Source organism: Coregonus lavaretus (genome assembly GCF_964263955.1).
Source record: "Coregonus lavaretus genome assembly, contig: HAP1_SCAFFOLD_328, whole genome shotgun sequence".
NCBI lineage: Eukaryota > Metazoa > Chordata > Actinopteri > Salmoniformes > Salmonidae > Coregonus > Coregonus lavaretus.
The window spans coordinates 320,609-338,026 of record NW_028165903.1 but is presented as its reverse complement, the minus strand read 5'-3'; the positions used below and the strand labels follow the sequence as shown (position 1 = coordinate 338,026).

The following is a 17,418-nucleotide window of genomic DNA, read 5'->3' as shown; positions in this document are numbered from 1 at the left end:
TGTGTGTGTGTGTGTGTGTGTGTGTGTGTGTGTGTGTGTGTGTGTGTGTGTGTGTGTGTGTGTGTGAAACAGAGGGATGAAAGTAAACAGCTGTTTTTCTCAGCCGTCATCCTGATGCTCTGTAATCTGTTCTGCAGGTCTAAGGAACAGCACTGGACACACCACTGACCCCTGACCTCTAATCCCTGGGTGTGTTCGAGGGGATGGCATCATGTGACCTCCCGTACTTCTGCCCTCGCTGCGGAGACGACAAGCGTTTCGACAGCGTACCTGCCCTCCGCTCTCACCTGGTCAGCCGTCACACCTACGAGACCCTCCTGGTTCTGTCCCAGGCCCGGGCCAGGAGCTCCAGCCCAGGAACCCTGCTCCCACTCCTCCCCAACCCCATGGCCCAGCCGGAGCACCCCGTCCTGGGCCCGGAGAGGGAGAGACTCCCCTTCCCCCTGGCCTGCCTGGATCTAGCCTCCTCCTCCTCTGCCTCGGCCCAGCTACTCATTGAGATGTTGACCAGGAGAGACCAGGGAGGAGGGTCATCTGGTCCTGGCAGGTCTGCTGGTACTGTAGATACTGCACCTCCTCACAGCTCCACGGCCCTGGTCCTGCCTGGCTGCAGGGGAGACAGCCTGGCTGAACTGGGGCTGAGAGGTCTAGGCCACCGGGGGCTGGGACCAAGCCTGGGCCTGGAGATTGGGCTCTGCCTGGACGAGAGCCTCACTCTGGGGCTGGGGCTTGACGAGAGGCTGGGGGTGGAGCGGAGTATCGCCAGGACGTTTGCCGAGGTGGAGGAGAGGGTGGCCCAGCGTGTGGGCTGTCTGAGGGCGGAGCTAGAGCGTCGGGAGGCGGAGTTAGCGCATGAGAGGCGGGACGCGGAGCGGCTGGGGAGGGAGAAGGAGGAGCTGGAGGACCAGGCGTCCCATCTCTCCCGGCAGGTGGCGGTTTCCGTGGAGATGATGGCCACTCTGAGGAGAGACTTGCAGGGGAAGGAGCAGGAGCTGGGCCGCAAGCAGCAGTGAGTGATTATAATGCTTCATAACATGCTTATAACGCTTCATAGCACATTTATAACACTTCATAATGTCTACATACAGCAGTCATTAGAGTGATATTACAGAAGTCAAGCAGCAGTCTACTGTTGCATTATGGTATGTGTAGTCCCATATATACTGTTGCATTATGGTATGTGTAGTCCCATGTCTACTGTTGCATTAGTAGTCCCATGCCTACTGTTGCATTATGGTATGTGTAGTCCCATGCCTACTGTTGCATTATGGTATGTGTAGTCCCATGTCTACTGTTACATTATGGTATGTGTAGTCCCATGTCTACTGTTGCATTATGGTATGTGTAGTCCCATGTCTACTGTTACATTATGGTATGTGTAGTCCCATGCCTTCTGTTGCATTATGGTATGTGTAGTCCCATGTCTACTGTTACATTATGGTATGTGTAGTCCCATGCCTTCTGTTGCATTATGGTATGTGTAGTCCCATGTCTACTGTTACATTATGGTATGTGTAGTCCCATGTCTACTGTTGCATTATGGTATGTGTAGTCCCATGTCTACTGTTACATTATGGTATGTGTAGTCCCATGCCTTCTGTTGCATTATGGTATGTGTAGTCCCATGTCTACTGTTACATTATGGTATGTGTAGTCCCATGCCTTCTGTTGCATTATGGTATGTGTAGTCCCATGTCTACTGTTACATTATGGTATGTGTAGTCCCATGCCTTCTGTTGCATTATGGTATGTGTAGTCCCATGTCTACTGTTGCATTATGGTATGTATAGTCCCATGTCTACTGTTGCATTATGGTATGTGTAGTCCCATGTCTACTGTTGCATTATGGTATGTATAGTCCCATGTCTACTGTTGCATTATGGTATGTGTAGTCCCATGCCTACTGTTGCATTATGGTATGTGTAGTCCCATGTCTACTGTTGCATTATGGTATGTATAGTCCCATGTCTACTGTTGCATTATGGTATGTGTAGTCCCATGTCTACTGTTACATTATGGTATGTGTAGTCCCATGCCTACTGTTGCATTATGGTATGTGTAGTCCCATGTCTACTGTTGCATTATGGTATGTATAGTCCCATGTCTACTGTTGCATTATGGTATGTGTAGTCCCATGTCTACTGTTACATTATGGTATGTGTAGTCCCATGCCTACTGTTGCATTATGGTATGTGTAGTCCCATGTCTACAGGGTGGATCAGTGTCAAGGCTGGGGCCTGATGATAACACTATCTGACAGGGTGGGACAGGGCCTTAAGGCGCATACAAGCTCCACTCTGTCGATCGTCGTGTGCATAAAGGTGCAGTCGGTTTTTTGGGGGCAGCGGACACTATTTACCAAAGCCTCGTTGCGTTCCACCAATGAGATGAAGTCTGCCTTGTGCAGTGTATATCCACTAGGGGGCAGTGGGAGCCAGAGTAGCTTAGCAAGCAAGAGGGGCCAGGCTCTCTTTGACTGGAGCTAGCATTTGAAATTGAACATTTATATGCCTTTTTGATTACAAATACTAGCTAGCTTCATGTCAGGCTAGTCAGGTGTTCTATGCTTTACAACGCTACTTCTTTAGCCACAGAAGCAGAAGCAGACATTTCTCTCTATGAATTGCAAGTGCTCCTACTACTCAGGAGAAGGGAAGAAAATGAGCCACTGAACAGTTACAAGATGGAGAATATACCTCTTATCCAACCTATACGAACTATTGACGGTGAAAGGTATTTCCTACAAGGGCTTCTTCTCAATGGTCCTGATGGCAGTCTGCGATGCAGAGCAACTTGGGCTCTCAACTCATTGCAGGCTAGCTGCCGCTACCAAGGCCAGAGAGTTTGGACCCAAACACCGAGCCCGCTGCCGCTACCAAGGCCAGAGAGTTTGGACCCAAACACCGAGCCCGCTGCCGCTACCAAGGCCAGAGAGTTTGGACCCAAACACCGAGCCCGCTGCCGCTACCAAGGCCAGAGAGTTTGGACCCAAACACCGAGCCCGCTGCCGCTACCAAGGCCAGAGAGTTTGGACCCAAACACCGAGCCCATTAGTCTCAGTGGGAGACGAGGCATTCCCTCTGAGGGTAAACCTGATGCGACCTTATCCAGGTAAGATACGCTAAATACATGTGACTATACATATGATGTGAAAATGATACCAATATAGACGTAATGATTTGCCACATAAAAGTGGTTTGGCATCCTAGTAAAATGATGGGGGCCTATGTCCAAAGCATAGGCTTCACAGTTGTCACAGTACACATTTGATATCCTTCATGTTCCTGTTCAACAGTAATGGAAATGCTTCTTTATTAAAAGGTTATTCTGGCCGTGATGATGCCAAGAAGATCTACTACTACCGTCACTCAAGAGCCAGAAGAATGTCAAAGAACTGCTTTGGGATTCTTGCTGCAAGGTGGAGGATCCTGGAACGAGCCCTTGAGGTTGAGGCTCCAGAGAAAGATGAGACCACTGTGAAGATGGAGGATCCTGAGATGAGTCCTTGAGATTGAAGCTCCAGAGAAAGATGAGACCACTGTGAAGATGGAGGATCCTGAGATGAGTCCTTGAGATTGAAGCTCCAGAGAAAGATGAGACCACTGTGAAGATGGAGGATCCTGAGATGAGTCCTTGAGGTTGAGGCTCCAGAGAAAGATGAGACCACTGTGAAGATGGAGGATCCTGAGATGAGTCCTTGAGGTTGAGACTCCAGAGAAAGCTGAGACCACTGTGAAGATGGAGGATCCTGAGATGAGTCCTTGAGGTTGAGACTCCAGAGAAAGCTGAGACCACTGTGAAGATGGAGGATCCTGAGATGAGTCCTTGAGGTTGAGACTCCAGAGAAAGCTGAGTGAAGACCTGCGTGGCTCTCCACAACTACCTTCACACTACAGAAACTGACAACACAGACACTGACATCACAGATACTGACAACACAGACACTGACAGCACAGATACTGACAACACAGACACTGACAGCACAGAAACTGACAACACAGACACTGACAACACAGACACTGACAGCACAGAAACTGACAACACAGATACTGACATCACAGATAATGACAACACAGATACTGACAACACAGACACTGACAGCACAGAGTCATCAACACGGTGCATCCACCCCACTGGGGACCTGCGTCCAGGTGAATGGAGACCGGTGGTACAAGGGGAGACATTAGCTTCCTGGACCCAACAAATATGTTGGCAGACAGGGCAAACAGAGTTACTATAGACGTGCACAACAACCTCAAGGACTACTTCCTCACACCAGCTGGCCAAGTGCCTCTCCAGGATGCTGCTATCGCACATGGCACCCTACAGTATGCTGCTATCACACATGGCACCCTACAGTATGCTGCTATCGCACATGGCACCCTACAGTATGCTGCTATCACACATGGCACCCTACAGTATGCTGCTATCGCACATGGCACCCTACAGTATGCTGCTATCGCACATGGCACCCTACAGTATGCTGCTATCACACATGGCACCCTACAGTATGCTGCTATCGCACATGGCACCCTACAGGATGCTGCTATCGCACATGGCACCCTACAGTATGCTGCTATCACACATGGCACCCTACAGTATGCTGCTATCGCACATGGCACCCTACAGTATGCTGCTATCGCACATGGCACCCTACAGTATGCTGCTATCGCACATGGCACCCTACAGTATGCTGCTATCACACATGGCACCCTACAGTATGCTGCTATCACACATGGCACCCTACAGTATGCTGCTATCACACATGGCACCCTACAGTATGCTGCTATCGCACATGGCACCCTACAGTATGCTGCTATCGCACATGGCACCCTACAGTATGCTGCTATCACACATGGCACCCTACAGTATGCTGCTATCACACATGGCACCCTACAGTAAATATTCCAATGTTGGAGTTGTCTGGAAAACAAGTACACATGATGTTCTCTTCCTCTGTGTGATGACTGTTTATGTTGGGAGCTACACACTTGGACTTGGCTGTTTGGGTTGAGCTGTTTTTCTAATTCCCACATTACAAACCACAATAAAGACTAACATAAAGACAGTCACTTCATCCTGGTGTTGTTTTAGTTTGTCATATATATTTTTTCAAGACATTTACCTAACCTTTTGTGTAGTGGCCTTTCAATGAATATCTGTCCAGCTGCAGGCAACAGGGTTAGACTCTAGAGACATTAACCTCATCTACAGGGCCAGACTCTAGAGACATTAACCTCATCTACAGGGCCAGACTCTAGAGACATTAACCTCATCTACAGGGCCAGACTCTAGAGACATTAACCTCATCTACAGGGCCAGACTCTAGAGACATTAACCTCATCTACAGGGCCAGACTCTAGAGACATTAACCTCATCTACAGGGCCAGACTCTAGAGACATTAACCTCATCTACAGGGCCAGACTCTAGAGACATTAACCTCATCTACAGGGCCAGACTCTAGAGACATTAACCTCATCTACAGGGCTAGACTCTAGAGACATTAACCTCATCTACAGGGCCAGACTCTAGAGACATTAACCTCATCTACAGGGCCAGACTCTAGAGACATTAACCTCATCTACAGGGCCAGACTCTAGAGACATTAACCTCATCTACAGGGCCAGACTCTAGAGACATTAACCTCATTACCAGGGCTAGACTCTAGAGACATTAACCTCATCTACAGGGCCAGACTCTAGAGACATTAACCTCATCTACAGGGCCAGACTCTAGAGACATTAACCTCATCTACAGGGCCAGACTCTAGAGACATTAACCTCATCTACAGGGCCAGACTCTAGAGACATTAACCTCATCTACAGGGCCAGACTCTAGAGACATTAACCTCATCTACAGGGCCAGACTCTAGAGACATTAACCTCATCTACAGGGTTAGACTCTAGAGACATTAACCTCATCTACAGGGCCAGACTCTAGAGACATTAACCTCATCTACAGGGTTAGACTCTAGAGACATTAACCTCATCTACAGGGCCAGACTCTAGAGACATTAACCTCATCTACAGGGCTAGACTCTAGAGACATTAACCTCATCTACAGGGCCAGACTCTAGAGACATTAACCTCATCTACAGGGCCAGACTCTAGAGACATTAACCTCATCTACAGGACTAGACTCTAGAGACATTAACCTCATCTACAGGGCCAGACTCTAGAGACATTAACCTCATCAACAGGGCCAGACTCTAGAGACATTAACCTCATCTACATAACAACGTGGTACATGGTCATGTGGGGAGGCCTCCCTGCAATGGGGTGTTCCATGTTATTGTACCTACTAGATACAGGGTGTTCCATGTTATTGTACCTACTAGATACAGGGTGTTCCATGTTATTGTACCTACTAGATACAGGGTGTTCCATGTTATTGTACTACTAGATACAGGGTGTTCCATGTTATTGTACTACTAGATACAGGGTGTTCCATGTTATTGTACTACTAGATACAGGGTGTTCCATGTTATTGTACTACTAGATACAGGGTGTTCCATGTTATTGTACCTACTAGATACAGGGTGTTCCATGTTATTGTACCTACTAGATACAGGGTGTTCCATGTTATTGTACCTACTAGATACAGGGTGTTCCATGTTATTGTACCTACTAGATACAGGGTGTTCCATGTTATTGTACTACTAGATACAGGGTGTTCCATGTTATTGTACCTACTAGATACAGGGTGTTCCATGTTATTGTACCTACTAGATACAGGGTGTTCCATGTTATTGTACCTACTAGATACAGGGTGTTCCATGTTATTGTACCTACTAGATACAGGGTGTTCCATGTTATTGTACCTACTAGATACAGGGTGTTCCATGTTATTGTACCTACTAGATACAGGGTGTTCCATGTTATTGTACCTACTAGATACAGGGTGTTCCATGTTATTGTACCTACTAGATACAGGGTGTTCCATGTTATTGTACCTACTAGATACAGGGTGTTCCATGTTATTGTACCTACTAGATACAGGGTGTTCCATGTTATTGTACCTACTAGATACAGGGTGTTCCATGTTATTGTACCTACTAGATACAGGGTGTTCCATGTTATTGTACCTACTAGATACAGGGTGTTCCATGTTATTGTACCTACTAGATACAGGGTGTTCCATGTTATTGTACCTACTAGATACAGGGTGTTCCATGTTATTGTACCTACTAGATACAGGGTGTTCCATGTTATTGTACCTACTAGATACAGGGTGTTCCATGTTATTGTACCTACTAGATACAGGGTGTTCCATGTTATTGTACCTACTAGATACAGGGTGTTCCATGTTATTGTACCTACTAGATACAGGGTGTTCCATGTTATTGTACCTACTAGATACAGGGTGTTCCATGTTATTGTACCTACTAGATACAGGGTGTTCCATGTTATTGTACCTACTAGATACAGGGTGTTCCATGTTATTGTACCTACTAGATACAGGGTGTTCCATGTTATTGTACCTACTAGATACAGGGTGTTCCATGTTATTGTACCTACTAGATACAGGGTGTTCCATGTTATTGTACCTACTAGATACAGGGTGTTCCATGTTATTGTACCTACTAGATACAGGGTGTTCCATGTTATTGTACCTACTAGATACAGGGTGTTCCATGTTATTGTACCTACTAGATACAGGGTGTTCCATGTTATTGTACCTACTAGATACAGGGTGTTCCATGTTATTGTACCTACTAGATACAGGGTGTTCCATGTTATTGTACCTACTAGATACAGGGTGTTCCATGTTATTGTACCTACTAGATACAGGGTGTTCCATGTTATTGTACCTACTAGATACAGGGTGTTCCATGTTATTGTACCTACTAGATACAGGGTGTTCCATGTTATTGTACCTACTAGATACAGGGTGTTCCATGTTATTGTACCTACTAGATACAGGGTGTTCCATGTTATTGTACCTACTAGATACAGGGTGTTCCATGTTATTGTACCTACTAGATACAGGGTGTTCCATGTTATTGTACCTACTAGATACAGGGTGTTCCATGTTATTGTACCTACTAGATACAGGGTGTTCCATGTTATTGTACCTACTAGATACAGGGTGTTCCATGTTATTGTACCTACTAGATACAGGGTGTTCCATGTTATTGTACCTACTAGATACAGGGTGTTCCATGTTATTGTACCTACTAGATACAGGGTGTTCCATGTTATTGTACCTACTAGATACAGGGTGTTCCATGTTATTGTACCTACTAGATACAGGGTGTTCCATGTTATTGTACCTACTAGATACAGGGTGTTCCATGTTATTGTACCTACTAGATACAGGGTGTTCCATGTTATTGTACCTACTAGATACAGGGTGTTCCATGTTATTGTACCTACTAGATACAGGGTGTTCCATGTTATTGTACCTACTAGATACAGGGTGTTCCATGTTATTGTACCTACTAGATACAGGGTGTTCCATGTTATTGTACCTACTAGATACAGGGTGTTCCATGTTATTGTACCTACTAAATACAGGGTGTTCCATGTTATTGTACCTACTAGATACAGGGTGTTCCATGTTATTGTACCTACTAGATACAGGGTGTTCCATGTTATTGTACCTACTAGATACAGGGTGTTCCATGTTATTGTACCTACTAGATACAGGGTGTTCCATGTTATTGTACCTACTAGATACAGGGTGTTCCATGTTATTGTACCTACTAGATACAGGGTGTTCCATGTTATTGTACCTACTAGATACAGGGTGTTCCATGTTATTGTACCTACTAGATACAGGGTGTTCCATGTTATTGTACCTACTAGATACAGGGTGTTCCATGTTATTGTACCTACTAGATACAGGGTGTTCCATGTTATTGTACCTACTAGATACAGGGTGTTCCATGTTATTGTACCTACTAGATACAGGGTGTTCCATGTTATTGTACCTACTAGATACAGGGTGTTCCATGTTATTGTACCTACTAGATACAGGGTGTTCCATGTTATTGTACCTACTAGATACAGGGTGTTCCATGTTATTGTACCTACTAGATACAGGGTGTTCCATGTTATTGTACCTACTAGATACAGGGTGTTCCATGTTATTGTACCTACTAGATACAGGGTGTTCCATGTTATTGTACCTACTAGATACAGGGTGTTCCATGTTATTGTACCTACTAGATTACAGGGTGTTCCATGTTATTGTACCTACTAGATACAGGGTGTTCCATGTTATTGTACCTACTTTATTTGTTGTTTGTTTCACAAGAAAAAATATTTTGCATCTTCAAAGTGGTAAGCATGTTGTGTAAATCAAATGATACAAACCCCCCCCCCCAAAAAAAAAAATCAATTTTAATTCCAGGTTTTAAGGCAACAAAATAGGAAAAATGCCAAAGGGGGGGTGAATACTTTCGCAAGCCACTGTATATCTGTGTGGGTGGATGTTAACGTGTATATGTATATATATGTTTGCATCACAGGGAGGTGTGTGATATTGAGCGGTTCCTGACAGCCACAGCGGAGAGAGAGGCAGAGGCTAAGCTGCGGCTGCAGTCCTTTATAGAGGCTCTGTTGGAACGAGCCGACCGGGCAGAGAGCCAGCTGCAGCTACTGGTGGCTCCAGACAGACACACCCACAATAATGACAGACACACCCACAACAATGACAGACACACCCACAATAATGACAGACACACCCACAATGATAATAGCCACACCCACAATAACGATAGTGACTCCCACAATGGGACCAACGGCCACAGGACCAATGGACACGCCACACGTGAAGACGACATCATCACAGGGTCAAAGTTAATTGGCTACAGGGTGAGAAGGAACAATTTATCTGATCATTGATTGGCTGAGCAGTCCATATAACCAGCTACCCAGGTCTTGGGGTGATGGCTGGAAATATTGTAATAATGTTCCCTCTCTCTCTCTCTCTCTCTCTCTCTCTCACCCTCTCCTTTGTCTCTCTGTCTCTCTTTGTCCTCTCTCTCTCTCTCTCTCTCTCTCTCTCTCTCCTCGCTCTTTACTCTCTCTCTCTGTCTCTCTCTCTCTCTCTCTCTCTCTCTCTCTCTCTCTCTCTCTCTCTCTCTCTTCTCTCTCTCACTCCTCTCTCTCTCTCTCTCTCTCTCTCTCTCTCTCTCTCTCTCTCTCTCTCTCTCTCTCTCTCTCTCTCTGTCTGTCTGTCTGTCTGTCTGTCTCTCTCTCTCTCTCTCTCTCTCTCTCTCTCTCTCTCTCTCTCTCTCTCTCTCTCTCTCTCTCTCTCTCTCTCATAGAGAAGCTACAGTGTATCTGGGCCGTACAGACTAGGAGACCAGATCTATCACCACCACTATGGGTAGATACACCTCATTATCATCATTTATCTTTGTTGATCCTGGTTCATCATTTATCTGTGTTGATCCTGGATCATTATTTATCTGTGTTGATCCTGGATCATCATTTATCTCTGTTGATACCAGATCATAATAATATAATATAATATAATATGCCATTTAGCAGACGCTTTTATCCAAAGCGACTTACAGTCATGCGTGCATACATTTTTGTGTATGGGTGGTCCCGGGGATCGAACCCACTACCTTGGCGTTACAAGCGCCGTGCTCTACCAGCTGAGCTACAGAGGACCACATCATCATTTATCTCTGTTGATACCAGATCATTATTTATCTGTGTTGATCCTGGATCATCATTTATCTCTGTTGATACCAGATCATCATTTATCTGTGTTGATCCTGGATCATCATTTATCTGTGTTGATCCTGGATCATCATTTATCTGTGTTGATCCTGGATCATTATTTATCTGTGTTGATCCTAGATCATCATTTATCTCTGTTGATACCAGATCATCATTTATCTCTGTTGATACCAGATCATTATTCAGCTGTGTTGATCCTGGATCATTATTTAGCTGTGTTGATCCTATATTGTCAATCAAGACAATTTAATCTAATTTGTTGATTGATTGTTGATCCAGGATCAACAAGATAATGCTGATATAGGGTGGATATCACTCTGCGGAATCAGGACATGTACAGTGCCTTGCAAAAGTATTCATCCCCCTTGGCGTTTTTCCTATTTTGTTGCATTACAACCTGCAATTTAAATAGATTTTTATTTTGATTTAATGTAATGGAATTGCACAAAATAGTCCAAATTGGTGAAGTGACAAAGTTGTGGAGTAGTACAGATCAGGGTTGGGTTATAAAAAAATATACGAAACTTTGAACATCCCACGGAGCACCATTAAATCCATTATAAAAAAATGGAAAGAATATGGCACCACAACAAACCTGCCAAGAGAGGGCCGCCCACCAAAACTCACGGACCAGGCAAGGAGGGTATTAATCAGAGAGGCAACAAAGAGACCAAATATAACCCTGAAGGAGCTGCAAAGCTCCACAGCGGAGATTGGAGTATCTGTCCATAGGACCACTTTAAGCCGTACACTCCACAGAGCTGGGCTTTATGGAAGAGTGGTCAGAAAAAAGCCATTGCTTAAAGACAAAAATAAGCAAACATGTTTGGTGTTCACCAAAAGGCATGTGGGAGACTCCCCAAGCATATGGAAGAAGGTACTCTGGTCAGATGAGACTAAATTGAGCTTTTTGGCCATCAAGGAAAACGCTATGTCTGGCACAAACCCAACACCTCTCATCACCCCGAGAACACCATCCCCACAGTGAAGCATGGTGGTGGCAGCATCAGGCTGTGGGGATGTTTTTCATCTGCAAGGACTGGGAAACTGGTCAGAATTGAAGGAATGATGGATGGCGCTAAATACAGGGAAATTCTTGAGGGGAACCTGTTTCAGTCTTCCAGAGATTTGAGACTGAGACGGAGGTTCACCTTCCAGCAGGACAATGACCCTAAGCATACTGCTAAAGCAACACTTGAGTGGTTTAAGGGGTAACATTTAAATGTCTTTGAATGGCCTAGTCAAAGCCCAGACCTCAATCCAATTGAGAATCTGTGGTATGACTTAAAGATTGCTGTACACCAGCGGAACCCATCCAACTTGAAGGAGCTGTAGCAGTTTTGCCTTGGAGAATCGGCAAAAATCCCAGTGGCTAGATGTTCCAAGCTTATAGAGACATACCCCAAGAGACTTGCAGCTGTAATTGCTGCAAAAGGTGGCTCTACAAAGTATTGACTTTGGGGGTGTGAATAGCTATGCAAACTCAAGTTTTCTGTTTTTTTTTGTCTTATTTCTTGTTTGTTTCACAATGTAATTTTTTTGTTGCATCTTCAAAGTGGTAGGCATGTTGTGTAAATCAAATGATACAAACACCCCCCCAAAAAACATTTTAATTCCAGGTTGTAAGGCAACAAAGTTGGAAAAATGCCAAGGGGGTGAATACTTTCGCAAGCCACTGTATCTGTCTCCCTTTCTCTCTCTAGAGCCCCCACTGGTCGTATGCGAACCATGTCCCTGGGTTCTGGGGGGTGGGAGAGTGACTCGGTGGGGGGGTGGGCCGCCCCTCTGGAAGCCTCTAGTGAACCCCATTACTACCACGTTCCCTGCTCCACTCGAGAGGGGGGAGAGAGGAGGGAGAGGGGGTACAGGTGCACCCCAGAGGGGAGGGGAGGGTGGGGGCGGACCAGGTGGAGGGCGCCCCCCAGCACAGAGGAAGAGGAGGAAGAGGAGGAGGAGGAGGAGGACACATGGTCAGAGGCCTGGAGCACACCTGAGACTCAGAGACACGCAGACGTCAGGCTGGAACCCTCACCTGGCTCAGGTAATAACCTTTAACCTTACCAGGCTGGAACCCTCACCTGGCTCAGGTAATAACCTTTAACCTTACCAGGCTGGAACCCTCACCTGGCTCAGGTAATAAACTTTAACCTTACCAGGCTGGAACCCTCACCTGGCTCAGGTAATAACCTTTAACCTTACCAGGCTGGAACCCTCACCTGGCTCAGGTAATAACCTTTAACCTTACCAGGCTGGAACCCTCACCTGGCTCAGGTAATAACCTTTAACCTTACCAGGCTGGAACCCTCACCTGGCTCAGGTAATAACCTTTAACCTTACCAGGCTGGAACCCTCACCTGGCTCAGGTAATAACCTTTAACCTTACCAGGCTGGAACCCTCACCTGGCTCAGGTAATAACCTTTAACCTTACCAGGCTGGAACCCTCACCTGGCTCAGGTAATAACCTTTAACCTTACCAGGCTGGAACCCTCACCTGGCTCAGGTAATAACCTTTAACCTTACCAGGCTGGAACCCTCACCTGGCTCAGGTAATAACCTTTAACCCTACCAGGCAGCAGGGAAAAGGTTAACATTAGCATCCACCATCACAATCGTTGTTCAATGCTTACCCACTTTCTAAATGACACCCTATTGAACAGGGTCAATACGGCTCTGGTCAAAATACGTGCCCTATATACACTGACTACACCAACCATTAGGAACAAACACCTTCCTAATATCAACACTGACTGAAGTGGATTTAACAGGTGACATCCATAAGGGATCATAGCTTTCACCTGGATTCACCTGGTCAGTCTACGTCATGGAAAGAGGAGGTGTTCTTAATGTTTTGTACACTCAGTGTATATAGGGAATAGGGTACCATTTGGGATGCGCATAACTGTGTTTACACAACTCCAGCCTTGTCTGTGTCTAAACTCCAGCCTTGTCTGTGTCTAAACTCCAGCCTTGTCTGTGTCTAAACTCCAGCCTTGTCTGTGTCTAAACTCCAGCCTTGTCTGTGTCTAAACTCCAGCCTTGTCTGTGTCTAAACTCCAGCCTTGTCTGTGTCTAAACTCCAGCCTTGTCTGTGTCTAAACTCCAGCCTTGTCTGTGTCTAAACTCCAGCCTTGTCTGTGTCTAAACTCCAGCCTTGTCTGTGTCTAAACTCCAGCCTTGTCTGTGTCTAAACTCCAGCCTTGTCTGTGTATAAACTCCAGCCTTGTCTGTGTCTAAACTCCAGCCTTGTCTGTGTCTAAACTCCAGCCTTGTCTGTGTCTAAACTCCAGCCTTGTCTGTGTCTAAACTCCAGCCTTGTCTGTGTCTAAACTCCAGCCTTGTCTGTGTCTAAACTCCAGCCTTGTCTGTGTATAAACTCCAGCCTTGTCTGTGTCTAAACTCCAGCCTTGTCTGTGTCTAAACTCCAGCCTTGTCTGTGTCTAAACTCCAGCCTTGTCTATGTCTAAACTCCAGCCTTGTCTATGTCTAAACTCCAGCCTTGTCTGTGTCTAAACTCCAGCCTTGTCTGTGTCTAAACTCCAGCCTTGTCTATGTCTTCGTGTGTCTTACTATCTCTACCTGATGTTTCCTCCAGGTGTGTCGTCCGTGCAGTCCAGCCCGTGTCACCGTGGTGACATAGCGTTGGGGGCGGGGACTCTGAGACTGAGGGCGGGGTTATTCTGTGTGTTTCCTTATTTGGATGTGCGGACGTTGCTGCTCGTCGCTGAGGTGTGCTCTGATTGGAGGTTTGTGGCAAGACACCCGGCCGTCTGGACACGGGTACGACTGGAGAACGCCAGAGTCTCCGCTAAGGTAAACGCACCTTTGGCATAATAATCATCATTGATATCATTGCAGTGAAGTTACGGTCATGTTTGGGTCTATTTCAGTTCTGTTTTAGTTCATGGTTGTGTTTCACTCCTGTTCTCACGGTGTGGTTGTGGTTAATGTATGTTAATGTTATGTTATTTTATGGTTGTGTTTTTGATCCATGGTTGTGTTTCAGTTCCTGGTGACGTTGTCTCAGTGGTATACTCAAACACTCCCTGGTGTGGTTGTGTTATGGTTAATCCATGGTTGTGTTGTGGTTGTGTTGTGGTTGTGTTATGGTTAAGCTAAGGTTGTGTTATGGGTTGTGTTTCAGTTCCTGGTGACGTTGTCACAGTGGTATACTCAGACACACTCCCTGGTGTAGTTGTGTTATGGTTAATCCATGGTTGTGTTGTGGTTGTAGTTGTGTTATGGTTAATCCATGGTTGTGTTATGGTTGTAGTTGTGTTATGGTTAATCCATGGTTGTGTTATGGTTGTAGTTGTGTTATGGTTAATCCATGGTTGTGTTATGGTTGTGTTGTGGTTGTTTTATGGTTAATCCATGGTTGTGTTGTGGTTGTGTTATGGTTAATCCATGGTTGTGTTATGCTTGTGTTGTGGTTGTTTTATGATTAATCCATGGTTGTGTTGTGGTTGTAGTTGTGTTATGGTTAATCCATGGTTGTGTTGTGGTTGTAGTTGTGGTTGTTTTATGGTTAATCCATGGTTGTGTTATGGTTGTGTTGTGGTTGTTTTATGGTTAATCCATGGTTGTGTTGTGGTTGTAGTTGTGTTATGGTTAATCCATGGTTGTGTTATGGTTGTGTTGTGGTTGTTTTATGGTTAATCCATGGTTGTGTTGTGGTTGTAGTTGTATTATGGTTAATCCATGGTTGTGTTGTGGTTGTAGTTGTGTTATGGTTAATCCATGGTTGTGTTATGGTTGTAGTTGTGTTATGGTTAATCCATGGTTGTGTTATGGTTGTGTTGTGGTTGTTTTATGGTTAATCCATGGTTGTGTTGTGGTTGTAGTTGTGTTATGGTTAATCCATGGTTGTGTTATGGTTGTGTTGTGGTTGTTTTATGGTTAATCCATGGTTGTGTTATGGTTGTGTTGTGGTTGTTTTATGGTTAATCCATGGTTGTGTTGTGGTTGTAGTTGTATTATGGTTAATCCATGGTTGTGTTGTGGTTGTAGTTGTGTTATGGTTAATCCATGGTTGTGTTATGGTTGTAGTTGTGTTATGGTTAATCCATGGTTGTGTTATGGTTGTGTTGTGGTTGTTTCATGGTTAATCCATGGTTGTGTTGTGGTTGTAGTTGTGTTATGGTTAATCCATGGTTGTGTTATGGTTGTAGTTGTGTTATGGTTAATCCATGGTTGTGTTATGGTTGTGTTGTGGTTGTTTTATGGTTAATCCATGGTTGTGTTGTGGATGTCTTATGGTTAATCCATAGTTGTGTTATGGTTGTGTTGTGGTTGTTTTATGGTTAATCCATGGTTGTGTTGTGGTTGTAGTTGTGTTATGGTTAATCCATGGTTGTGTTATGGTTGTAGTTGTGTTATGGTTAATCCATGGTTGTGTTGTGGTTGTAGTTGTGTTATGGTTAATCCATAGTTGTGTTATGGTTGTGTTGTGGTTGTTTTATGGTTAATCCATGGTTGTGTTGTGGTTGTAGTTGTTTTATGGTGAATCCATGGTTGTGTTGTGGTTGTAGTTGTGTTATGGTTAATCCATGGTTGTGTTATGGTTGTAGTTGTGTTATGGTTAATCCATGGTTGTGTTGTGGTTGTAGTTGTGTTATGGTTCATCCATGGTTGTGTTATGGTTGTGTTGTAGTTGTGTTATGGTTAATCCATGGTTGTGTTATGGTTAATCCATGGTTGTGTTATGGTTGTAGTTGTGTTATGGTTAATCCATGGTTGTGTTATGGTTGTGTTGTGGTTGTTTTATGGTTAATCCATGGTTGTGTTGTGGATGTTTTATGGTTAATCCATAGTTGTGTTATGGTTGTGTTGTGGTTGTTTTATGGTTAATCCATGGTTGTGTTGTGGTTGTAGTTGTGTTATGGTTAATCCATGGTTGTGTTATGGTTGTAGTTGTGTTATGGTTAATCCATGGTTGTGTTGTGGTTGTAGTTGTGTTATGGTTAATCCATGGTTGTGTTATGGTTGTGTTGTGGTTGTTTTATGGTTAATCCAATGTTGTGTCATGGTTGTAGTTGTGTTATGGTTAATCCATGGTTGTGTTATGGTTGTCTTGTGGTTGTTTTATGGTTAATCCATGGTTGTGTTGTGGATGTTTTATGGTTAATCCATAGTTGTGTTATGGTTGTGTTGTGGTTGTTTTATGGTTAATCCATGGTTGTGTTGTGGTTGTAGTTGTGTTATGGTTAATCCATGGTTGTGTTATGGTTGTAGTTGTGTTATGGTTCATCCATGGTTGTGTTATGGTTGTGTTGTGGATGTTTTATGGTTAATCCATGGTTGTGTTATGGTTATATTTCAGTTCCTCGTGACCATGTCTCAGTGGTGTACTCAGACCCATTCCCTGGTGCTCCAGAACCTCAAACCACGACCGCGACGCCGAAATGAACGCAGAGAGGACTACGACAAGACCACACGGTAACCTCCATTAATATCAAACAAGGACAACAAAACATACAGTACTGGACCACACGGTAACCTCCATTAATATCAAACAAGGACAACAAAACATACAGTACTGGACCACACGGTAACCTCCATTAATATTAAACAAGGACAACAAAACATACAGTACTGGACCACACGGTAACCTCCATTAATATTAAACAAGGACAACAAAACATACAGTACTGGACCACACGGTAACCTCCATTAATATTAAACAAGGACAACAAAACATACAGTACTGGACCACACGGTAA

General features: G+C 44.6%; 1 protein-coding gene across 1 annotated transcript in view; it reads left to right on the top strand.

Moving 5' to 3' along the window:
- Positions 1-203: 203 nt before the first annotated feature.
- LOC311115309 (F-box only protein 41-like) overlaps positions 204-17,418 on the top strand; it is a gene marked incomplete at both ends in the record, with an annotated part of 62,482 nt that continues 45,267 nt past the window's right edge. Inside the window, 6 exons of the mRNA XM_084190498.1 lie at positions 204-1,009; positions 9,474-9,819; positions 10,275-10,336; positions 12,402-12,739; positions 14,292-14,509; positions 17,019-17,134. Of these exons, the coding sequence (XP_084046624.1) occupies positions 204-1,009; positions 9,474-9,819; positions 10,275-10,336; positions 12,402-12,739; positions 14,292-14,509; positions 17,019-17,134 (1,886 nt within the window). The remainder of the gene's footprint in view (positions 1,010-9,473; positions 9,820-10,274; positions 10,337-12,401; positions 12,740-14,291; positions 14,510-17,018; positions 17,135-17,418) is intronic.